This window comes from Agelaius tricolor, unplaced genomic scaffold (genome assembly GCF_023055355.1).
Source record: "Agelaius tricolor isolate 1412-34295 unplaced genomic scaffold, bAgeTri1.0.p SCAF_97, whole genome shotgun sequence".
NCBI lineage: Eukaryota > Metazoa > Chordata > Aves > Passeriformes > Icteridae > Agelaius > Agelaius tricolor.
The window spans coordinates 63563-88514 of NW_027269357.1; the positions used below are offsets into that span (position 1 = coordinate 63563).

The window sequence follows — 24952 nt, forward strand, 5'->3', positions numbered from 1 at the left end:
GGTTTGTGTGCACGGATGTGGCTGTGCAGACGAATCGTGACACAAAGCAGTCCCACTGGGTGCTAGGAGTGTGAAGGCGAAAATGCAGAGGCATTTTCGGTATCGGTTGTCGGACTTACGCGCTGCGGAGGGGGGGGGGGGGGAGCGCTCGGTGCCCGGCAGCGGCAGAGACGCGGAAGGATACGTGCAAGGCGCTGCCGTTTTCCCCTGCTGCGGTGCCGTGTACGGACCCGGTGGCGGCGGGAGCGGCGCGACAGGGCACAGGGATGCCGGCTGTGGCCGGACAGCGGCACGCAGCGGCTCGGAACCGGAACCGGGCTGTGCGAAAGCGGCGGCCATGGCAGCGGCGGGCGGCGGCGGGGCCGTGCAGATAGAACTGCGCATGCGTGCGGCTGATCCCGGAAGCAGCGCTGTGGTTCGATGAGTCGGCGCGGAGGGATATCGCTGGTGCGGGGCTTGTAGCAACTGCGCATGCGTGGGTTCCGTCACTGCCGCGGCGCGGGCCGGGGGGTGCGGAAGGGGGCGGAGCTGCGGGAACGGGAACGGGGCCGCGGCTGCGGCTGTGGAAGGGAACGCCGGGACGCCCGTGGCTGCAGGAGGCGGCGGAGCCGCGCCATCCGGCAGCTCTGAAGCGCGGGGCCGCGGTGGGGAAGGCGCGGCTCGGCTCGCCCCGCCATGCAGCGGCGGCGGCAGGAGCGGGGAAGCGGCCGCGGGCGGCGGCGGAGCGGCCTCGTCAGCGGGAGATGATCCCGGGGGGGCGGCAGGAGGCGGGAGGAGCGGCGGGGAGGCGGCGGGAGGCGGCTGCGGGGGGGGCCATAGCGTGCAGCCGCCGGGAGCTGGGCTGGCTGCTGGCTCGGCGGGCAGGGCCGGCACTGACGGGAGGCTGCGCTGGAGCGGCGCCAGGCGCGCTCGGCGCCGCAGAGCCGGGAGCCTCGGGGAACGGCAAGGACGCAGCAGCGACGGGACTTGGGCCACGGCCGGCCCCGCTGTGTCGGCAAAGGGGGCGAGGGGGACGTGGGGGGCGGCAGGAGCGGCCGCACTCGCGGGAAACGGTGGAGAAGCGGCGGGGGCAGGAGTGGGCGGGGCCGCGGTGACGCCGGTGGGCGGGCTCGTAGAGGCAGGATTAGGGAGCGGGGCCGCGGTGGCCGGGACAGCAGGGACCGACGGGATGGCAAAGGCCGGGATGGCGGGAGCGGTGGGAGGGGCCGCGAGGTCCGGAAGTGCGGCAGGGGCCGGGGGGCGGGGCGGCAGGGGTCGGCGAGCCTGCGGTACCGGAGCCGTGCGGTCCGGCGGGGAGGTGGGGGGCGTGTCCTGCTGGAGACTCGCGGCAGCAGGGGGCGGAGTCGCGGCAGGAGCAGAGCTCGGCGCGGCAGCTGCTGCGGGCGCCCCCTTGCGGCAAAGAGCTCAACCAGCGCCCAGCAAGCCGGGACCGGCTCCGCGGCAGCCAAATCCCGGTGGCAGATACTATTAAAGTGCTCCCGCTGTGTCCCGAGAGTCTCTTTGCGGCATCTTTACGACAGTCGCGCAGTACGGCAGTTTTTTACGACCGTGGCGCTTAACGACGCTTTTTACGACAATCGCGCTTTACGCCGCCTTTTGCGACCGTCGCGCTTTACGGCACCCTTTTACGACAGTTTTGCTTTACGACACCTTTTACGACAGTCGCGCTTTACGGCACCTTTTGCGACAGTCTCGCTTTACGGCACCTTTTACGGCAGTCTCGCTTTACGGCACTCTCGCTTTACGACACCTTTTACGACAGTCGCGCTTTACGGCAGTCTCACTTTACGGCACCTTTTACGACAGTCGCGCTTTACGGCACCTTTTGCGACAGTCGCGCTTTGCGGCACCCTTTGCGACAGTCTCGCTTTACGGCACCTTTTACGACAGTCGCGCGTTACGACAGTCGCGCTTTACGACACCTTTTGCGACAGTCGCGCTTTACGGCAGTCTCACTTTACGGCACCTTTTACGACAGTCTCGCTTTGCGGCACCTTTTGCGACAGTCTCGCTTTACGGCAGTCTCACTTTACGGCACCTTTTACGACAGTCGCGCTTTACGACACCTTTTACGACAGTCGCGCTTTACGGCACTACCTTTTATGCAAATTTTACGGTACTTTACGGTTTTTATTTTGTTTCTATTTATTTTTAATTAATTTTATTTTTTAATTTTATTTTTAATTTAATATTTATTTTTATTTTTTCTATTTTTAAAGCTTTTTATTTTTTAGTTTTATTTTAAATTTTATTTTTATTTTTAATTTTTTTTTAATTTTAGTTTTAATTTTATTTTTATTTTTAATTTTTATATTTTTAGTGCTTTTAATTTTTTAATTTTATTTTTTATTTATTTTGCATTTTTTATTTTTCTATTTTTAAAGCTTTTTTTAATTTTATTTTTAATTTAATTTTTATTTTTAATTTTTCTATTTTTAATGCTTTTTAATTTTTAACTTTATTTTTAATTTAATTTGTATTTTTAATTTTTCTATTTTTAAAGCTTTTTATTTTTTAATTTTGTTTTTTATTTAATTTGTATTTTTAATTTTTCTATTTTTAAAGCTTTTTCTTTTTTTAATATTATATTTTATTTAATTTGTATTTTTAATTTTTCTAGTTTTAATGCTTTTTATTTTATTTTTTAATTTTTTTAATTTAATTTGTATTTTTAATTCTTCTATTTTTAAAGCTTTTTATTTTTTTAATTTTATTTTTTATTTAATTTGTATTTTTAATTTTTCTAGTTTTAAAGCTTTTTATTTTTTCATTTTATTTTTTATTTAATTTTTATTTTCAATTTTTCTATTTTTAAAGCTTTTTATTTTATTTTTTTAATTTTATTTTTATGTAATTTTTAGTTTTAATTTTTCTATTTTTAAAGCATTTATTTTTTATTTTTTATTTAATTTTTATTTTTAATTTTTTATTTTGATTGGTGATTGCTGACTGCAGCCAGGCCTGATGAGAGAAGCGATCATGAATACACCACATTTCTGTGTGTAAAATGAAGAGCAGGTTTGGCCCAGGGCAGGTGTCGTGGTCAGATCCTGTCTGCTCTGCACGGAGGTTTTGGTCCCTGGGAACCTCTCGTGTGGGGCAGGAGTTCACGTTGCAGCATCTCCTGCTGGGCTTCACTCCCAGATGCTCCAGCAATGACATCTGAGGGTTCTCTGGCTGCACTGGCCAAAGATGACACTTAGTGAGGAGGGAAGAAGCCACGCACCAAAATGATTCTTTTCTGAAAAGAGCTGCTGAGAGCTTCTTCTGTGCCTAGCCAAACCAATTGCTGCCTAGCTCTGAGAACAGGCATGTTAATAAGCCAATTAAAGCTTTTAAACAGGTTATCCTTAAAAATGGCACCCCAATAAGTTAAATAGCCCAAAAAACGCAGCTGTGGGAGGGCTGTGGAAGATGAGAAGGACTTCATGAATGCAGCTGCTATTCGTGAAAATCGAAGCCACAAGAAAACTGTTCCTTGTAGAGAAATCTCCACAGCCATGGCAAGAAAGACTTCTCTCCCTAAGGAAACTGATGAAAGATTATTTTAGCAGAAGAAAACTAACTGAGAATACCACATTTGTCTCTGTACATTGTCAGTAGGAAAGATAAAAAGTTGTGGGGAGGAGGTGTTCCTAAAGTTTTATTCTGATTCTTACTATTCCTTCTTTTAGTCCTATTACTAAAGTTTTCTTTATACCCTTTTAAAGTTTTAAGCCTTCTTTAACTTCCTCCTAATCCTATCTCACAACAAGAAACAAGTAAATAATTCTAGAGACTCTGTGAGCATTTAGCCAACACTGAACCCTCCACACCATATCACCCCACTGCTGGTCCCATCCTGCTCCCATCCCAGTCTGGATCCCATTCCCAGTCTCATTCCCTGTCCCGAATTCTCTGTCTGGTTGCCATTCCCATATTCCCTGTCCTGTTCTCGTATTCCTGGTCCAACCTTTCCATTTCCATATTCCCTGTTCCATTCCCATATTCCCATTCCCTGTTCCCTCTCACCAGGTGCCGCCGCCATCGCTCCGGCCCCTTGGATGCCTCCCTGATGTGCTGGCCGTAATTCCCAATTAAATTCCTAATTAATCCCTGCAGGGCCTTTTCCCGGTGCTGCCCAGAGCCAGCAGGAGCTCAGGTGCACTTCCCAAAATTCTTCCTCTTGTGCCAGGACTGGGATCCATGTCCATTCCTGGGATCTGTGCCCATTCCTGGGATCCATGCCCATTCCTGGGATCTGTGCCCATTCCCAATCTCCAGCAGGATCTGTGCCCATTCCCAATCTGCAGTGGGATCTGTGCCCATTCCTGGGATCTGTGCCCATTCCCAATCTCCAGTGGGATCTGTGCCCATTCCCAATCTGCAGTGGGATCTGTGCCCATTCCTGGGATTATCCCAAACCTTCAGGACTATTCCAAATCCCTCCATCCCCTCTGGATCATCCCAACTTCTTCATCCCTTCTGTCTTTTCTTCTTTTCCATCCTCTTTTCCACCTTTCTATCTTCTTTTCCTGTTTTCCATCCTTTTTCCCCCTTTTCCGCCTCTTCCTCTTTGGGAAAACAGGCAGGAAAAAAGAGGGAAAATATCAGAAAAACTCTGGAAGCGAGTAATTAAAATAATAAATTTTTAAAATAATTAAAAACCAGGCAGAAAGGAGGGGGGGAAAAAGTCATCAACTCCCACCAAAGGCCAGAGAGATTTTTTTTTTATTTGCCGTCAAAATAAAGATGGAATTTGGCCCCGAAATTCCCAAAAAAAAAAATGGAAAAACCCAAGGCAGAGCAGCTCCATGCGCCATGAATCCAACGGAATTCCAGAAGAACCGAGGAGGAGGAGGAGGAAGAGGAGGGGAAAAAATTGCAGAATTGCGAGAAAAATGTGGGGGGGGAAAAAATCCTATGAGCTGGGAAAAAAATGGGAAATAAAGGGGGGAAAGAGGGAGAAATGGGGGAAAGAGGGGGGAAAAGGGGACAAAAAAGGAAAAAAGATTAAAAAAGGGGAGGAAAAAAAGGGAAAAAAGAAGGAAAAAAGAGGGAAATGCAGCATAGGTACAAAATAATGGAAATAAAGCAGAATTAGAGTTTGGGACTCGCCAAGAACTGGGAATTTCCACCTCGTCATTGCGTCCCTCCGGAATTATTCCGCAGACGGTAAAGGGGAAGCGTGGAAGCATAGAAAACAAAAAGCTGGGAATTCTCTCTCTCCCCTTGGGAATGTCCATCACAGCTCTCCGGCCGTGTTGATGACGTGGAAGAGCGTGACATTGTAGATGACCTGGTGGCCATTATTCCAGGTGTAGAGCACCCTCTCCCGCGGGTTGTAGTCCAGCATGGAAATGTGGGAATACTGATTATGGAAGGGGATATCCGTGTACTCGTAGCTGGAAGTGTTCGTGTGGTAAGCGAAATAAATCTTGGCGCCGGCCAGGTGGGAATTGGTGACATAGAGAATCCCGCAGATCATGAAGGACTCGCCCGCGCTCCGTTTGGGGTACCCCGTATCCCAGCTCCGCAGCACTTCCAGGGTGTGCGGATCCATGCGACTCACCACGATATTCCCGGCGTTCTGGTTGGTGGTGTAGACGGCCCAGAGGCCGTTCTCGTCCACCATGAAGTCGATGTCGGAGAAGCCGCCCCAGGAGTAGGGGAAGGTGTTGTTGTAGCCAGCGCCGGCGAGGCTGCGCTGCACCAGGACGCTGCGGGAGCGGAAGTGGTAGCGGACGGCGACGTTGCTCTGGAATTTGTTGTAGTACAAGGAGCCATTGAAGACCACGTGGCCAGTGCCGGCCCAAGGGTGAGGCAGGAGGTGCTGGACGAAGTTTTGGCCGGAGACAAAGTCGCTGAGGCTGCGGAATTCCAGCACGCGCCGGCCCTTGTAGTAGCCGTCCATGTACCACACCTGGAGGGGGGAAACGGGGTTAAAATGGGGGAAAACGGGGTTAAAATGGGGTTTCAAGGTGGGCAAGGTAGGATCAAACTCCTTTCAAGGTGGGGTCAAAAGCCCCTCAGGATGGGATCAAAACCTCTTCAAGGTGGGTTCCAAAACCTCATCCAGGTGGGCTCTAAACCCACTGGAGATGCAATCAAATCCCCCATCCAGGATTTTCAGGGAACAGTGCCCAAAAAGTACAGGGATTGTGCCCAAATCCCAAATCCGTGGTGTGGGGACTACAAAAACAACCCATGGGTTCCCAGCCTGGTGCCAAATCCATGGATTTTCACCAGAAAATTGCTGGGATTTTGCCCAAATCCCCCTCAAATCCAAGATTTGAGGACCCCAGGAAGTTTTGGGGGATGTTAAGGGAGATTTTGGGAGGGGATTTTAGATTCCCTTCCAGGTGCCAAATCCATGGATTTTCAGAGATCACCATGCCTGAAAATTGTCGGGATTGTCCCCAGATCCCATCAGATCCAGGGGATTTTTTGGGAAAACCCTGGGTTTTGGGGGTGGCCCTCACCCGGCTGTCGGTGCTGGGCGTCATCGTGTCAGTCATCCAGGATCCAAAGCGCGATCCCGAGGCGCGGATGGTGATGGGGTTGCTGACCCCTGTCAGCTTCCCACAGCCTGGAAAAATTGGGGGAAAAAACTGGAACTTTGGGAAAAATCAGGGGTTTGGAAAAGCAGGAGTTATGGGAAAAATCAGGGAGTTGGAAAACCAGGGAAAAAATGGGAATTAGGGGGAAATCAGGGATTGGGGCCACAAAAGGGTCAGGAAAGCCCTGGAGGGTCTGGGAATGGAATTGTGAAGGGAAAATGGGATTTGGGGTGTGTTTTGGGTTATTTTTGGGGGGATTTTGGACAGAATTTGAGGGGATTTTGCAGAGGTTTTGGGGGGGAGTTTTGGCAAGGTTTTGGGGGATTTTGGGATGGATTTGGGAGGGATTTTATAGATGTTTGGGGGCATTTGGAGGGAATTCTGGAGACATTTTGGGGGACTTAGAGGAGGGGATTTGGGACAGATTTTGGGGGGGATTTTTGGTTTTTTAGGAGTGGATTTTGGGAGTGATTTTAGAGATGTTTTGAGGGGATTTTGGGCAGATTTTTTGTGGTTTTGGGGCAGATTTCAAAGACAACTTTGGAGAGGGTTTTTAGGCCGATTTCCACCACATTTTCTTAATATTTGAGACAAAATTTGAGATTTCTAATGCGATTTTTTTACCCAGTTTCTGCAGGCAGGCGTGCAGCCGCGCCTCCAGCAGCAGCACGCGCTGCTGCAGCTCCTCATAGTCGTAGGCTCCCATCTCCTCCTGGATGGCCAGGAGGATCCCAGAGAGGTTCCTGACCTCGTCCTTGAGGTGCACGATGAGCCGCGAGTCCGCCTTGTACTGCTCCAGCACTGGCAGCAGCGGCAGCAGCTCCCGCATCTTCTCCTTTAGATCCTGCAGGAAAAGATTGGGAAAAATGGCCCCAAAATCCTGGCATTCGCCTTTAGATCCTGCAGGAAAAAAAATGGGAAAAATGGCCCCCAAAATCCCAGGGTTCATATTGTTGTTCCTTCAGATCCTGAGGAAAAGAATTGGGAAAAATCAGTCCTGAAATCCCAGGGTTCACCTTCCAATCCTGAGCAAAAAAAAAATCAGGAAAAATTGGTTCCAAAATCCGGGGGTTCAGGGGTTTTTTTGGAAGCTGTTTGTTCCTTGGGATAAATGGGGGTGTTCAGGTTTGGGAATCCCAAAAACATTTTGGGATTTTCAGCTCTGGAAGCCCCAAAAAGATCCTGAGGTCTGATCCCATGGGAAAAATCCTGACATGTGGAAGGAATAAACAAGCGGAAAACTGAAATACAGCAGGAATAAATCAGGGGAAAATACGGAATAAATCAGGGGAAAAAAGGGCTGGAACGCTGGGATTTTTTTGAGATAAAAAGTGTGAATTTCTCACCTGGAAGTTGCGGGCGTTGAGGGCTTTGTGGCCCTCAGAGGCCACGCGGAGCCGCGAGTCCAGGCCCTTCATCAGCGCCTCCGTGTTCCGCACGTACTGCAGGTCCCGGAAGGTGCGGAGGTCCAGGACTTCCATGGACTGGGAGATGTTCTGCACCTGGAGAAGTCGTTAATGGGGTTAATTACAGTAATTAATGGGGTTAATGAGGGTAATTAATGGGGTTAATCACGGTTATTAATGGAGTTCATCACAGTCATTAACAGGATTCATCACGGTCATTAATGGGGTTCATCAGGGTAATTAATGGGATCAACCATGGTCATTAATGGGGTTCATCACAGTCATTAATGGCAATCTCCATAAGGATCCTCATCCCTGGAATCCCACAGAGATTTTCCCCCCCAATCCCAAATCCCCACATTCCCAACACCAATTAACCCCTCCCTTACCCACGGCAAGTTAATTCATTAACAGAGTCCACAACAATTAACCCATTCCCGTCAATTAACTGATCAATCAGCAGTTGGTTCTGGACCATTTGGGAATTCCCGACCTTTTCCAGGAGCTGCCGGAGCTGGAGGCTGCGGAGGTCGCGGGAGCAGGATCCCTGCACGGGGATCACGGCGGTGCAGAGACATTTCCCGTCCGGAGCCTGCGCCGAGGTGAAAACCTGCCAGCCCTCGTCTGGGCTCTGGAAAAGGGTCTGGAAAATCGGGATTGGCACCTCAGGATTCTCAAAAAACACAGGGAGATCTGGAAATTCCCAGGTACCAGAGAATCCCGATCCCAACATTCAGTTTATTCCCATTTGTGTCTCTTTTCAGCCTCTTTCCCCCCATTTTCCCCTTTCTTCCCCATCTTTCTTCCCTGTTTTCCCCCTTCTTCCCCATTTTCCCCCATTTTTCCTTCTTTACTCCCCTTTTTCCCTTTTTTTCTCCCATTCCCTGGCAGATGACGTCACAACCGCACTGACGTCACACTCCACAGGAAAAAAAATAAAGAAGGGAAAATCCCTCCAGGATTTCCCCAAAAATTCGGGATAAACCCCTCAAAAAAACCGGGATAAACCTCGGGGATTACCCCACTTGGCGCCAGCCCCAAAATCGCCGTTTTTCCACCCAAAAGGGAAAATCCGGAAATAAAAAAATTCCCAGAGAAAAAACAGGAGCGGGAGCAGCCGCAGCCCCTCCCCCAGCCTCTGGAGCCGTCATGAATCCTTAATTAGGGAGCGTTAATGAATAATTAATGAGGGAGAGTTAATGAATAATTAATGAGAGCGGCCTGGCCGGGGGAGGCGCTGGGAGGGGTTTGGGATTTTGGGGGGAAAAAAGGGAAAAAAGGGAGAATTTTCCAGGGATGGAGGCGAGATTTGGGGTTTTGGGGGAAAATGGGGAATTTCCCAGGGATCTGGGATTTTCGGGGAAAAAAGGGGGGGAACGGGAAAAAAGAGGGAATTTCTCAGGGATGGAGGCAGGATTTGGGATCTGGGATTTGGGGGGAAAGGGGGGGAATTTGGGATGAGAGGGAAACTGGGGAGAGGAATTTGGGATCTTTGGGGAAAAGGGGGAATTTCCAAGGGAAGGGACCCCAAATTCAGGGATTGTGTCCCAAACATTCAGGAATGAGGGGCCCCAAAACCCAGGGATTCTCCCTCATTCCAGAAACCCCAAAATCCAGGAATAAAAAAAGAGGGAGCTCTTCCCATTTTTTTTGGGATGGTGTGAGAATCCAAATTTTTCTACCCAAAACCCAATTTTTTCTCCCCAGATGCCGAATCCCCGGGGCCGGACTGGGAAATTCCATCCCATCCCTTTGGGAAGGGGAGGAAAAAAAAAATTTAAAAATCCGGTTTTCCCCAAAAAACTCCAAAATCCCTGGGGGAAAAAAATAAAAAAAAATTAAAAAAAAACCACCACAAAACATAAAAGCAAACATAAAAAAAAAAAAAAAAAAAAAAAAGAAGAAGAAAAAAAAAACTCCCGGGATTTTTGGGCTGAATTCTGCTCATTCCTGGTTTTTATTCCAGGGGCCGCTTCCCGGTGATAAATGAGGGACAAGGGTGGTTAATGAGGCGCTAATTAACGTCCGGCGGCCGCTAATTACCCCGCAGCGTTGATTGACAGCTGGTGGGGGGGGGGAAGCTGCGAATGCGGTCCCAAAAATTTTAAAAAATCCCAAAAAAAAACCCCCAAAGTCCAAAAAAACCTCCAAAATCCCCCAAACCCCCAAAAAATCGCCCCCCCTTTTCCAGGCCTTCCCTCCCACCCCCCCCAAATTCCAATCGGGATTTCTCGGGGGGGTTCATCCAAATTGATCCCAAATTTTCCTCCTCTTCCTAAAATTCCCAGCAATATCCAAAGCTCCGCTCCCAAATTTTAGCCCCCCCCCTTTCCAGAAAACCTCTAAAAAACCGATTTTTAACCCCAAAAACCACCCCCGTTCCAATTTTGGGGTGGAGGGGGGAATAATTTTGGGAATTCTTTTTCCCCCGGAGCTGCCGCAGTCCCAAAATTCCCCCAAAATTTGGATTTTCCAGGGGCAAAATGGGATGGGGAGCCCCCAAAAAATTGCGGGGGAGGTCCGGGGATGATCCCAAAATTTGGGGGGGGGAGGATCCCAAAATTCCCGGTGGGAATTCCAGGGGGGTTCCAGCGGAATTTTGGGAAGTGGGAGGAATAATTGGGGGGAGAATTTCGGGGGGGGGGTCCCTAAAATTTGGGTTTTCCGGGAGGAATTCGGGGGGGTCGCCAAAACCGGGGGGGGTCCCCAGAAATCGGGGGAGGCCCGGGAGGGTCACCAGGGGGGTTCTGGGGGGTCCCGGGGGGGGCAAAGGGAGGGTCCCCAAAATTCGGGGGAGGTTCCGGGGGGGGGTGCCCGGGGGGGCCTGGAAAACGGGGGTGGATTTCGGGGGGGTCCCGGTGCTCCGCGAGGAACCGGGGGGTAGCAAAGGGGGGGGGGGGTCCCTAAAATTCGGGGGTGATGGGGAGGATGCAGGGGGTGCTCGGGGAGGGGGGGGGGGGGGGGTCCCCAAAACCGGAGGGCGGGGATTCAGGGACGTTCCGGGGGGGTTTGGGATTCAGGGGGTGGCAAAGGGGGGGGGGTCCCCAAAAACGGGGGGGGAGTGGGGGTCCCGGGGGGATTTCGGGGGGTCCCGGTGCACCGGGGAGGGCTCCCCCCACCCACCCCACCCCCACCTCTGCCGCATCTCCCGATCGCAGCCTCCGCCAGCCCCAAAAAACCCCGAAATCTCCCCAAAAATCCCCCGCCCAAAAAAAACCCAAAACAAACCAAACCAAAACCGACCCCTCCCGGTACCGGGGGGGTCACTCACGATTTTCTCGGATGTCCCGGCTCGGGACACGGCGGTGCCGTTGAGTCCCACGAGCGACGGGAGGGTCTGGGACATCCAGTTGGTGACCATGGCCATGGTGCTGAGCACGGCCCCGATCTTCAGCAGCGGCACCGTCATTGTCGCCGCCGCCGCCGCCACCGGCAGCGCCCCGTGCCCATCACCCCCCCCGGTGGCACCGGGAACCGGCAGCGGCTCGAAGAGAGCCCCCCCCCCCCCCCCTCACTCCCTCCCTCCCTCCCCACCGCAGTAAAAACGCGGTACCGGGAACCGGGACCGGGACCGGTTCGAGCAGAGCCGCCCACCGGGAAAACGCGGTACCGGGAACCGGGGGGTGGCACCGGGAATAGGGACCGGGACCGGTTCGAGCAGAGCTCCCCGCCGTAAAAACGCGGCACCGGGAACCGGTACCGGGAACCGGGGGTGGCACCGGGAATCGGGACCGGTTCGAGCAGAGCCCCCCGCCGTAAAAACGCGGCACCGGGAACCGGGACCGGGATCCGGTGGTGGCACCCTCAGCTCCTCCCGGCGGTGGTACCGGGAACCGGGACCGGTTCGAACGGAGCCCCCCTCGCCTTAAAATCGCGGTACCGGGAACCGGGGGTGGCACCGGGAACCGGGGGCGGCACCGGGACCCGGTACCGGCCCGATCGGAGCCGCCCCCGCGGTTTTAAAAGGGTCCCGGGGCGGCACCGGGAGCCCCCAAAGCCCCCCCGGGGGTGTCGCCCCCGTCCCGGTGCCGGTGCCGGTGCCGGTGCTGGGCCCGCTCCGAGCCGCCCCCGCCGGGAGCGGGACCCGGGGCTGACGTCGCTGCCGCTGGCCCGGGGCCAGCCCCGAACGGCCCCGAAACGGGGCGGGACCGGCACCGGCACCGGGGGCGGCTCCGGGGCGGGCTTGGGGCGGGTTTCGGGCGGGTTTAGGCCGGGATTAGCGAGGGGCGGGTTTGGGGCGGCTTTAGGGCGAGTTCGGGGTGGGAACCCCCCAATATCCCAAATTTAGGGGATCAGCACCCCCAAATTCCCGCAGGACCCCCAAAATCCCCCAACCCGCGCGGTTTTGGCTTTTTGGGGGGGAATTTTGGGGTTTTTGGAGTTTTTTGGGGGGAGAATTTTTTGGGGTTTTGGGAGAAATTTGGGCAGTTTTGGGGGGAATTTTGGGGAGCTCCTTTCCCCCAGTGTCTTCGGCTGTCCCCAGAGCCCCCCCAGTATTTCCCAGTATCCCCAGCTGCCCCCAGCTGTCCCCAGTTCAAACTGGGGTGTCCCCAGTGCCCCCCCAGTGTCCCCAGTGCCCCCCCAGTGTCCCCAGTTCCCCCTCCCTCCCTCCCCGCCCCCCCGCGCTGTCCCCACCGCCTTCCCCCACGGCCACACCCAGCGCCATCCCCGCAATTCCCAAAATTCCCGCAATTCCCAAAATTCCCGCCGCCGTCGCTCCCCCCCCCCCCCCCCCAAAAATAAGCCCCAAATCCCAAAAAATTCCCCCCCACAAAAAAATTCCCGAAATTCCCCCCCTTACCTGCCTGGCGCAGAGGAGGAGGAGGAGGAGGACGGAGGCTCGGGGGGAGGAAGCGCATCCTGACCCCCCCCAAACCCCCCAAAATCCCCCAAATCCCCCCAAAACTCCTCCAGGACCCCCGAAAATTCCCAAATAATTCCCACACACACCCCCCCCCCCCCCGCCCCCTCCCCACCCCCGGAGCCTCCGCGCAGCCGCAGCCTCGGAGCCGCCCAAAAGAAAATCCCAAAAAAAAAAAACCCAAAAATCCCCCAAAAATCCCCAAAAATCTGGGGAGGGGTCGGCGGGGGCAGGTGGGGGAGGGGGGAGAGGATTTTGGGGGGATTTGGGGGATTTTGGGGGGGACTTGGGGGGGGGAGGTGGTGGGGGGCGTGGTCTCGTGGTTCCCACCCCTCCCTTTCTTCCCGTCTCTCCAAATCCCCCCAAATTCTCCGAAATCGCCCCCAAATTCCGCAAATCCCCCCTAAATCTCCCCCTAAATCCCCCCAAAATCCCCTCAAAACTCCCCCAAATCCACTTCACACCCCCCACTCTGAAATCCTCCTCCTCAAAATCCCCAAATCCTCCCCAACCCCCTCCAAACCCCCCTCCCAAAAAATCCCAAACCCCCTAAAAAACCCCAAATCCCCCCAAATTCTGCCCCTCGCCCCCCAAGCTAAAATCTCCCTCCCAAAAACCCCAAATCCCCCTAAATTCCCCCCAAATCCCTTTGATCTGGAGGATATTTCGGGTTTGGGAGGATTTGGGGGGGGATTTGGGAGAATTTAGAGGGTATTTGTGGTTTTGGGGGATTTATGGGAGTTTGGGGAGGATTGGGGGGGATTTTAGAGCGGTTTGGGGGTTTTAAGGGGGTCCCCAGGACCCCCTGCAACCGCCTCCTCCACCCATATTCCCCATTAAATAAATCCATTCCCTATTAATTAAATATTCCATATTCCCTATTGATAAATCCCATATTTCCCATTAACCCCATATTTCCTATGAAATAAATTCAATTATTCCCTATTAACAAATCCAATTATGTCCTACTAATAAATTCCATTTTCCTATTAAATAAATCCCAAAATTCCCAATTTTAGCCCGTTTTCTGTCCATTTTAAGCTCCAAATCCCACCAAAAAAAAACCAAACAAAAAAAAATTCCAATTTATTAAAAAAAAAAAAAAAAAGAGGGAGAAAGAAAGACCCAGAATTACCAGAAATTCCACTGGAGGGGGATTTATTTCTGCAGGAAAAGAGCCGGGGCTTTACAGCTTTTTTTGGGAATTTTTGCACGGATCCAAGCTGGGATTTTTGGGATTTTTCCTGGTTTTTTCCCACTGAACGAAGCAGAAGAAACAGCAGAACCAAAAAATCTCAGAAAAAACCTCCCCAAATCCAACTTTTTTTCACCCCAAACTGAAAACCTGTGGCCCCAAAAGGGTGGGAAAACAGAACTCCGGCCACTTTTTCCCAATTTCCTGTGAATTTACCCCAAAAATCCGGCGGTTTTTTGGAAGTCCAAGCGATGGTGCCAGGAAATTCCCGGGATAATCCGGACGGACGCTATGGAGGGACACCACGGGAGCTGCCTCATCTTTGCTATTAATTAACGAGTAATTATTAATTAATGGCTTGAATCAAGCGGAGCCTTCGGATCGGGGGCGTTTTTTGGGGAGAAAAGAGCAGGAATGAGTTAAATAAACATGCAGGGGGTGGGGGAGAGGCCTGGCCTGGCACTGGCCACGGCACCTTCGGCGGTGGCGCGGTCATCGGTGTCATCGGTGTCATTGGTGTCATTGTCATTGGTGCCATTGTCATTGGTGTCATCGGTGTCATCGTCATCGGTGTCATTGTCATCGGTGCCATTGTCATCGGTGTCATCGGTGTCATCGGTGTCATCGGTGTCATTGTCATTGGTGTCATTGTCATCGGTGTCATTGTCATCAGTGTCATTGTCATCAGTGTCATCATTGTCATTGGTGTCATCGTCATCGGTGCCAATGTCATCGGTGTCATCGGTGTCATCATCATCGGTGTCATTGTCATCGGTGCCATTGTCATTGGTGTCATCGGTGTCATCGGTGTCATTGTCATCAGTGTATTCATCACCACTGTCACTGTCATCATCATCATCATCACTGTCATCATTGTTGGCCATTGCCATGGCTGGTCATCATTGTCATCACCGTCGCTGGTCATTGTCATTGTCACCTTTGTTGGTTGTTGCTCACAGTCACCATCGTTGGTCATTGTCACCTTCATTGGGCATTGTCATTGTCACCTTCATTTGTCATTGTCACCACCACTGGACATCGTCATTGTCACCATCATTGGTCATGGTCATGGTCATTGTCACCATCGTTGGTCACTGTCGCCATCGTTGGTCATGGTCATTGCCATCACCACCATTATCGTGGTCATTGTCACCACCACTGGTCATTGTCATTGTTGTCACCATCATTGGTCATGGTCATTGTCACCTTTGTTGGTTGCTGGTCATGGTCACCATTGTTGGTCATTGTCAATGTCCTTGCTGTCACTGTCACTGTCACTGTGGGCCATTGTCCTTGCTGTCACTGTCACTGTCACTGCTGGCCATTGTCCCTTGCTGTCACTGTCACTGTGGGCCACTGTCCTTGCTGTCACTGTCCCTGTCACTGTTGGTCATTGTCCTTGCTGTCACTGTCACTGTCACTGTCACTGCTGGCCATTGTCCTTGCTGTCACTGTCACTGTCACTGTGCTGTGAGCCATTGTCCTGGCTGTCACTGTCACTGTCACTGCTGGCCATTGTCCTTACTGTCACTGTCACTGTCACTGTGAGCCATTGTCCTTGCTGTCACTGTCCCTGTCACTGTTGGTCATTGTCCTTGCTGTCACTGTCACTGTCACTGTCACTGCTGGCCATTGTCCTTGCTGTCACTGTCACTGTGGGCCATTGTCCTTGCTGTCACTGTCACTGTCACTGCTGGCCATTGTCCTTACTGTCACTGTCACTGTCACTGTGAGCCATTGTCCTTGCTGTCACTGTCACTGTGGGCCATTGTCCTTACTGTCACTGTCACTGTGGGCCATTGTCCTTGCTGTCACTGTCACTGTCACTGCTGGCCATCGCCATCGTTGCCATTGTCACCGCCACCACCATGGGACCGCCGGGAGCCGGCTCTGGCTGACCCAACATTCCCAAAAACTGCAGGAATTCCCTGTATTTCCTCCCACCCAGGAGGGAATAATGGAGTTGTGGGATCTGGAGTTCGTGGTGGGGAGCGCAGGGCGGGATTCCCATGGATTTCTGTGGATTCCCATGGATTTCCTGTGGATTCCCATGGATTTCTGTGGATTCCATGGATTTCCGTGGATTCCCATGGATTTCTGTGGATTCCATGGACTCCCGTGGATTCCATGGATTTCCTGTGGATTCCCATGGATTTCCTGTGGATTCCTGAGGATTCCCACGGACCTCCACGAATTCCCATGGACTCCTGAGGATTTCCATAGATTCCCATCAATTCCTGAGGATTTCCGTGAGTTCCCGTGAATTCCTGAGGATTCCCATAGACTCCCATGGATCTCCATGGACTTCCATGAATTCCTGTGAATTCCCATGGATCTCCATAGATTCCCATGGATTTCCTGAGGATTCCCGTGGATTCCTGAGAATTCCCACAGCTTCCCGCGGAGTTAACAGATTTCTACAGATCCCGGCGGATCCCCACGGATCCCCCAGGACTTCCACGGATTCCCGTGGCTTCCCCATGGATTCCTGAGGGCCTCCATAGATTCCCGTGGGTCCCCACCGGCTCCCCGTGGATTCCCCGGAGGCCCTGCCCTGCCAAGGCACTTCACTCCGTGCGGAGGATGATGTGGATCCCGGACTCGGTGAACACGGGGCCGCTCATCTCGCCGGCCCGCAGCGCGAACGAGGCGTCCTCGAACGGCTTCTGCATCTGCCCTGCAACCCGAAATTCCGCAAAAAAAAATTGGGATCCGGGGTGCTTCCCGAGGAAAACTCTGGGATTTGGAAGGGGTAGGGGGGGGATTGATTCCGGGAGTTTGTCCTGCTGGATTGATGCCGGATGGAATTTTGTGTCATAAAGGGAAAAAAACCCCCCACATTTAGGGAGGTTTCAACCTAAAAAAAAGAGGTAGTACCACCCAAAATTCCATAAAAGATTTGGGATTTGGGGGGTTTCCCAATGAAAAATCAGGGATTTGAAGGGGGGGACTTGATTCCAGTTGGAATTATGGGGGATTTGGAGTTTTTTGGGGGGATAAATCCCTAAAAAACTATGGATTTGGGTTTTATTGGGATGAATCCTGTGGAACTGAGGGATTTGGAGTTTTTTTGGGAATGAATCCCTGGAATTGAGGGATTTGGAATTTTTTGGGATGAATCCCTGGAATTGAGGGATTTGGAGTTTTTTTGGGATGAATCCCTCACCTCTCCCGAATGCTCCCAGGTCCCCCCCAGCCTTGGCTGAGCTGCAGTCGCTGAACTGCGAAGCCAAAGACTCAAAATCCTCCTCTCCTGATTTGATCTTCTGGATGTAACCTGGAAAAAAAAAAAAACAGGAAAAACCTCAAATTTAGGGATCAAAACCACTCCCGAAATTCCCCGGATGCCGCAAATTCCACAGGAAAGGAGACAGAGCCCCAAAACATCCTCAAAACCACCCCAAACGAACATCCCTGCAGGTTTTCTTCCAAAAAAAAAAAAAAAAAACCACAATTCCCACTTTTTTTTTCCCCCAAAATCACCATTCCCAGGGTTTTTTTCCCGGGAATTCCCGGGAATACCCAGCACTTGCCGTTGATGAGCTCCAGCGCCTCCTCCTTGGAGCGGGTGATGCGCTCCTGCCTCCAGCTGCGGTTCCCAGGATCCCCCCGGCATTCCCAGGATTCCCAGGAATCCCCAGACCCCCCGGGCATTCCCAGGAATTCCCGGTCATTCCCAGACCCCCAGTCATTCCCGGGAACACCCAGCACTCGCCGTTGATGAGCTCCAGCGCCTCCTCCTTGGAGCGGGTGATGCGCTCCTGCCTCCAGCTGCTCGGCCGCCGCGATTGGTTGTGCTTGACCAGCAGGTGCGAGCAGCGCACGCGCCCCGGCTCCGCCCGCGCGCCCCCGCTCGGCCGCTCCCATTGGCTGGCGTTCGTCAGGTGGTTGAAGTAATACACCCGGCCTGAGGGGGTATCGATCGGTTATTGATCACTTATTGGTTATTTGTTGTTGATCGGTTACTGATTGGTATCTAAAATCCTGGTTATTGGCACCAACACCCCTCTGGCAGGCCCCCATATTCACCCTGCTGACTCGTGTTCACCAGGTGGTTGAAATAGTACATGCGTCCTATGGGGTTATTGATCAGCTATTGGTTATTGGTTGGTGATCAGGCATTGATTTACGCTGAAAAAACAGGTTATTCACATCAAATCCCAGCTCAATGACTCTGCTGGCTGGCGTTTGTCTGGTGGTTGAAATAGTACAGCCTCCCCAGGGAGCTATTGATCAAGTATCAGTTATTGATCAGTGATTAGTTACTGATTAATGCTGAACATGGAGGTTATGGAACCCAAAAACCAGATTAAAGACCCCAAAAATCCACTGATGGACAACACAGACTTGTGTTCATCAAAGTGGTTGAAGCAATAAAACCATCCCACAGAGCTGTTGATCAATTATTGTCTATTGATCACTGATTGGTTAGAGATTGACAGTGAAAAAATAGCTTAAAGATACAAAAACCAGATTATAGACCCCAGGATTGACTCCACCATCAGGTGGTTGAAGTAGTACACCCTTCCTAGGGGATATTGATCAATTATTGGTTATTGATCAGTGATCAACTCACCAAACCCCAAGTTATAGACCCCAAACTACAAGGTCCTGACCCCCAGAACCAAGTTTGGACCCCAAAAAATCAACTTCTCACCCCCGAAAAACCTCCCCAATTCTGAGCCCCTTCCTGCTGGGGAGTGACCCCCACCCAAATCCTCAACTGGGGTCCTTCCTTCCCTGAGGCGACGATCCCCCCCCCAAATTCCCGTCACGAGGGAGACCCCCCTCAAATTCCCCTCACGGAGTTGACGCCCCCTCAAAAATTCCCTCACGGAGGTGTCCCCCTTCCCTGAGGTGAAGACCCCCCTCAGAACCCCCTGAACTGGGGACCTCCACCCAAATTTCCCTCACGAGAGTGACTCCCCCTCCCTGAGGCGATGATCCCCACAAGACCCCCCCCCCCCCTCAATTCGGAGCCCCCCCCCCGTCAAATTCCCCTCACGCACCGCCCCCCCCACGCCCCCTCATCGCCTCCAGAGCCCAACGCTGCCACCCCCCCCTTCCCACCTCCCCCATCGCCGCCGCTCCTTCCCCGCGCCCTCCCCCGGTAGCCCCACGCCCTCAGGCCCTCACCGGAGCTGCGGCTCATGCGCTTCTCCCACCCCGCGGGCAGCTTCTCCTCCTCCGCCATCTTCCCTTCCCTCTGCCCGCCCTGCGCGGGCCGCCCACACCGGCGCGCGGAGGGGGCGGGTAAACCCGCCCTGCTCGCGCTTCCATTGGTCGGAAGAGACGCGGCGGCCTCCGTCGCGCAATTCTATTGGTGAAGCCACGCGTCAATCAGGCGCGCGGTGAAGTCGAGAAGGGCGCGGGAAAGGAGGGACGGTGGTCGTGGGTGGACAAACTTAACCGGAACGCAAAGACGAACTGCCGCCTCCACTCCTGCTGGTTAGGTCGTCCCGGTCCCACCGGGAATAACCACGAAATAACCGGGACTTCAAAAGCAGCTTTATTATCAATAAATTCAACGCTCCAGAACGCGCGCGGCCGGTTCAAATCCTCAGCGTGGCGCCGATTTGGTCACAGAGGGGATGGGAGGGAGAGAACTGAGGGTGGGGAGGAAAACGGAGAACACCGGGAGAACAGGGGGACACGGAGAGGACGCGTCAGCGGCTCGTGGTCGTTCATCCCCGTCCTGGATCTCATCCGCAGTAGGAATTAAGGCCAACGGGGGGTGGGTTGGCGGATTTGGGGGGGACGACGGGGTTGCGCAGCCTCCCCCGGGACCTCCGGAGCCTCCCCTAGACCCCTCAGGGGCGTCCCGGTATTTCCTGAGCGCTCCCGGTGCCTCCAGAACCCACCGGGTACCTCCAGGCCGCCATTGTGCTGGGCCCGGAACTGACATCATTGTGTATGGGACGTGACGTCACGCCGACGCCGGTTACCTGAAGCGTTGCCTGGCAGCGGCGTTTGTTGATAGCAACGGCCAAGATGGCGGCAGGAGCGGCCTGGGCCCCCCCACGGGTCGGTACTGGGGGTTACTGGGAGCTACTGAGAGTTACTGGGGGGGTCTTTGGGTTCCATGGGGGGCTCTGAGGAGCCACTGGGGACAACGGGGACTGGCAGGGGACGAATGGCGCCCAGAGCCACCCCGGCCTCGCCTTTTTCCTTCCCTTTCCCCACCTTCTTCCCGCCCTTTTTTCCCGCCCTTTCCACCGCCCCTCAGGGCCTGCCGCCATTTTGGTCCGTTTTGACCCCAAATCCTCGGGAATTTTGGCAAAAAATTCGGCCGGAATTTGGCCCTGGTGATGAAATCCAGGTCTCTGTGACCTCGGAATTGCGGGATTGGTTCCCAAATCTAAGCTTTTTTGGGATTGTTCAGATTTCCCAGGCTCGCTTTCTTTCCGTATTTGTGGTTTTGATTCAAAGGAGGAGGAAAATCCTTGAAAATTCCCAAAAAATCCCCCCAGCAGCCACCAAAATTCAAATAAAGATTTGCCAAAATCTCCGAAATTCAAAGAAACATTGCCCAAAATCCTCAAAATAAATTTAAAAATGCCCAAAAATGCACAAAAATTTACCTTTTTTTTTTTTTAATCCAGAAAAATTTAAAAATGTCCTGCAACCTGAAAAATAACCCATCAAGATCCAAGGAATCCATTAAAATCTTTTAAATTGCCCTAAAATTAAAAAAAAAATCAGAACAATCCATAAAAATCAATGAAAGCCTCACAAAAATCCATGAAAATCCCACAAATGTCCACGGAAATCCCCCCCTCCATCAAAAAAAAACCCTAAAAAATCCACTTAATAATCAAAAGAAAAACCCACTAAAAATCAAAAAAAATCCTCGGATGAAGGGAAAAAAAAAAAAAAAACCTGCAATTCTCTGGAATTGGCTCCAAGCCCAAAAATCCAGCCCCAAAAAATTCTTGGATTAAATTTTAACCCTCTGGAGAGGAAGGAGGAACTGAAACAATCCCAGGATCATCTCCGGAGTGCCCCTGTGGCCTCTGATCCAGAAAATCAAAAAAATCCCCCCAACAATCCCAGGATGGACGAGGAGGAGCTCCAGGATGAACTGCGCCTCATCCCAGGTGGAATTCCTGGATTTTTCTTGCTTTTCCAAGGGTTTTTCCAAGGGCCTTTCCTTCTCTCTTCCTCCCCTGATCAGGGAATTTGGATAATTCCAAAAATTCCACTCCGGGGAGCTTCAAATTCCTGGGAATCCCAAAACAATTCCAGAAGTAATTGGGAAATTATTAAAAAATAATTCCCTGAATAATTCCCCAACAATTCCCAAAAGAATTCGTTAAATAATTCCTGAAGGAATCATTGAAGCAAATGATTCCAAATAAAATAATTCTGGAATTAATCAGGAACGAATCCCTGAATAATTCCCAAAAGAATCCCAATAAAAGAAGCCCAAACCCCACGAATTATTCCTAAATTTTCCCGTCCTGGCGGCAAACTCAGAGCATTCCCGGTTATTGATTAACCCCTGGACAAACAGAGTGGGAAAAGCTGGGGGGAAATCCTGGGAAGAGCAGGGAGGGATTTTCCTTGCATTTTCCCTGAATTTTCCCCACATTTTCCTTGAATTTTTCCCTGATTTTTCCCAGGATTCTTCCCCGCATTTCCCCTCCATTTTCCTGGATTTTCCCAAAGTTTCCCTGGATTTCTTTTCATTTCCCCTCCATTTTTCCCTGAATTTGTTGGATTACCCCTGGATCTATTGGGTTTTCCCCATTTGCCCCCATTTTATCTCAGTTTCATCCCATTTCCTCCCATTTCCCCCTGTTTTCCTCGTTTTATCCCTTTATTTCCCATTTCCCCCCATTTTCCCCTGATTTTCCCCCTTTTATCCCATTTCTTTCCCATTTTATCCCCATTTCTCCCAATTTTATCCATTTCCCCCCGTTTCTCACCATTTCTCCCCATTTTATTCCCATTTTCTGCCCGTTTTTTCCCCATTTCCCCCCGTTTCTCCCCCCGTTTTTCCCAATTTCCCGTTTTTTCCCCCCGTTTTCCAGGCGCCGGGGCGCTCCCGGCGCGGCTCCGCTCCTTCCCGGCCGTGTACCTGAGCCTGGCGCTCTCCTCGCTGCTGCTGCTGGGCCTCAGCGCCCTGGCGCTGGCCAGAGGTGGGGGCCCCCCAAACATTCCCAGAACCCCCAAAACAGCCGCCCCAAACCCCGGAATTCCTCGGCGTTCCCGGAATCCAGGCCGGGAAATTCACCCCAATTCCCATCCGTCCCGATTCCCCGAGGTCCCAAATCCTTCAATTCCCCCCAGATCCCATCCATCCCAATTCCCTGAGATCCCAAATCCTTCAATTCCCCCAATTCCCTGAGGTCCCAAATCCTTCAATTCCCCCCAGATCCCATCCATCCCAATTCCCTGAGGTCCCAAATCCTTCAATTCCCCCCTCTCTGTTCCCATCCATCCCAACTCCCGGAATTCCCTGAATTCCCATCCCAAGTCCCAAAATTCCCCGTAATTCCCGAATTCTGTGTGGAGGAACTCCCCCTCCATCCATCCCAAATCCTGGAATTTCATCCTCATTCCCTCATTCCATCCCAAGTTCCCTGATTTCCCTCATTCCCAAATTCCCTGAATTCCCTCATTCCCATCCCAATCCCCCCCAAAAAAAAACCCCCAAATTCTGTCTGGAACTGGGGCAGGAAATTCCCAAATTCCCCAAATACTGGGATACAAAGTGTTAGAAATCCCCCCCAAAAAAAGCAGAATTCCGATTTTTCGGGAATTTTTCCCTCTTTTTTTCCCCCCCCCAGTTTCCTCCATTTCCTCCAAACTCCACCAGGAGAAACAGGAGTGGAATTTTTCCAGCTGGGATTCCTTCCGTAAGTCCCCACAATTCCCTGAAATCTTCCCCTCTGGATATCCCCAGTTTCCCCGTTCCTGGGGGATTCAGGGGCAGAGGATTCCCGAGTCCCGGGCTCTGGGTGATTTTTCCCTCCCCGCGTCGCTCCCGCAGTGTTCCCGTGCGGGGCGGATTCCCGGGAATGGGAATATTTCTCTGGGAATTGCTATTATTTCTCGCTGGCTCGGCTGAGCTGGGAGCGGGCGCGGGAGCGGTGCCGGGAGCGCCGCGCCGACCTGGCCGTGGTGGGCAGCTTCGCCGAGCAGGTGACCCCGGAATTCCCAAAATTCCCGAAATTCCCTGTCCCTGATCCCAGATCCCTGAAATCCCCACTCCCCATCCCAAATCCTCAAAATCCCTGTCCCTGATCCCCATCCTGACCCCGAATCCCAATCCCAAATCCCCACCCTGATCCCAACCCCAAATCCCAATCCCGAATCCCCACCCTGATCCCAACCCCAAATCCCAATCCCGAATCCCCACCCTGATCCCAACCCCAAATCCCAATCCTGAATCCCACCCTGATCCCAACCCCAAATCCCAATCCTGAATCCCATCCTGATCCCAACCCCAAATCCCAATCCCGAATCCCCACCCTGATCCCAACCCCAAATCCCAATCCCGAATCCCCACCCTGATCCCAGCCCCAAATCCCAATCCCGAATCCCCACCCTGATCCCAAATCCCAAAAATCCCCATCCCCGATCCCCACCCTGATCCCGATCCCAAATACCAAAGTCCCGTGGCCAAATCCCCATCCTGAATCCTGTGCCCAAATCCCCAACTGACCCCAAATCCTGAGCCCCAATCCCAGATCTTGGATCCCAAATCCCGAGTCCCCATGGCAAATCCTAAATCCCAAAGGGAATTCCCTAATGCCACACAAACCTCGCCATCAGCGTCAGCTTCCCCGAGCAAATCCCAAATCTGAAATCCGGATCCTGATCCCAACCCAGATTGTCCCGATTTTCCCGATTTTCCCTTTTTTCCCGCCGATCCCAAAGCCCCCGGTGATCCCGGTTTTCCCCCGCTGCAGCAGTTCCTGATGTCCCGCGCGCGGAACGAGCGCTTCTGGATCGGCCTCACCGACCGCAATTCCGAGGGAAACTGGGAATGGGTCGACGGCACCGACTACAAATCCTCCTTCACGTGAGCCCCGGCTCCCAAAACCCCGGAATTCCACCCCAAAATCCCAGAGTTTCACCCCAAAACCCCGGAATTCCACCCCAAAATCCCGGGATTCCACCCCAAAATCCCAGAGTTTCACCCCAAAACCCCGGAATTCCACCCCAAAACCCCGGGATTCCACCCCAAAACCCCAGGATTCCACCCCAAAATCCCAGAATTCCACCCCAAAATCCCAGAGTTCCACCCCAAAATTGGGACTGGGATTTTTTTCCCGCTCGGAATTCCCACAAATCTGGGGGGGTGTTCTTGGAATTTTCTCCGCAGAAAGCGAGCCAAGAATTGGGATTTGGGGATAGCGGAGCCCAAATGTTGGAATTCTGGGGGATTCCCTCCCAAAAAACCCTCCAAATACTGGAATATTTAGGGAAAATTTCTCCCCCTTAATGTTGGAATTTCGGGGAATTTCACTCCCCAAAACTCGGGATTTTTGCTGAATTTCCCCCCCCCAAAAAAAATTGTGAATTTTTACGGGGGCTTCCTCCCGCCAGCCCTCCCCATCCCAAATCCCGGGTTTCCTCCCAGGTTCTGGCGGGAGGGGGAGCCCAACGACAGCGGGAAGAACGAGGATTGCGCCCACCTCTGGATCTCCGGGAAGTGGAACGACGTCCACTGCACCTTCGAGTGCTTCTTCGTCTGCGAGCGCCCCCTCTCCCAAAAACCCCCCTTCGCCCACTGAAATCCGGGATCCCCATTCCCGATTTTCCCGATTTTCCCGATTTTCCCACCCCCCTGCGGGGCTGCGGTGCGAAATTCCCGAAAAAAAAGTGGATTTTTTAAGGGAATAAAAGGAGATTCCTGCTCTGGTTTGGGGCGAATTTGGGATTTTCCTGAACTTTCTCCTTGAGTTTTCCCAGATTTTGGGAGGTTTGGGGTGGGAGATTC

General features: G+C 52.4%; 3 protein-coding genes and 1 long non-coding RNA gene across 5 annotated transcripts; 2 read left to right on the forward strand and 2 right to left on the reverse strand.

Annotated features, from left to right (window-relative positions):
- Positions 1-4692: 4692 nt before the first annotated feature.
- On the reverse strand, positions 4693-12857 carry OLFM2 (olfactomedin 2). 2 transcript variants are annotated; one of them, XM_071419012.1, is made up of 6 exons: positions 12747-12857; positions 8439-8588; positions 7886-8041; positions 7164-7383; positions 6462-6568; positions 4693-5902 (listed from the first exon to the last, which is right to left on the reverse strand). In XM_071419012.1, exons 3-6 carry the CDS (start codon positions 8018-8020, stop codon positions 5225-5227), a joined length of 1140 nt encoding a protein of 379 aa, XP_071275113.1. In that variant the 5' UTR covers positions 8021-8041; positions 8439-8588; positions 12747-12857; the 3' UTR covers positions 4693-5224. The 2 variants fall into 2 exon arrangements, with proteins under 2 accessions (XP_071275113.1, XP_071275112.1); XM_071419011.1 differs by lacking the exon at positions 12747-12857 and adding an exon at positions 11217-11442.
- A 2695-nt stretch (positions 12858-15552) lies between these two features.
- PIN1 (peptidylprolyl cis/trans isomerase, NIMA-interacting 1) lies at positions 15553-19273 on the reverse strand. Its single transcript, XM_071419015.1, has 4 exons — positions 19138-19273; positions 17717-17908; positions 17168-17278; positions 15553-16678 (listed from the first exon to the last, which is right to left on the reverse strand). Exons 1-4 carry the CDS (start codon positions 19193-19195, stop codon positions 16569-16571), a joined length of 471 nt encoding a protein of 156 aa, XP_071275116.1. The 5' UTR covers positions 19196-19273; the 3' UTR covers positions 15553-16568.
- Positions 19274-19928: 655 nt separating this feature from the next.
- Positions 19929-24874, forward strand: LOC139585925 (hepatic lectin-like; the record flags this gene model as incomplete). The annotated part of the gene is made up of 6 exons (XM_071418980.1): positions 19929-20025; positions 22035-22142; positions 22794-22862; positions 22997-23148; positions 23919-24031; positions 24593-24874. Coding segments are annotated over 6 exons (693 nt in total), but the record flags the coding sequence as incomplete, so codon positions are not given.
- Positions 22148-22641, forward strand: LOC139585948 (uncharacterized). Its single transcript, XR_011677403.1, has 2 exons — positions 22148-22267; positions 22319-22641. It is a non-coding gene; the product is annotated as an uncharacterized lncRNA (long non-coding RNA).
- Positions 24875-24952: the final 78 nt, after the last annotated feature.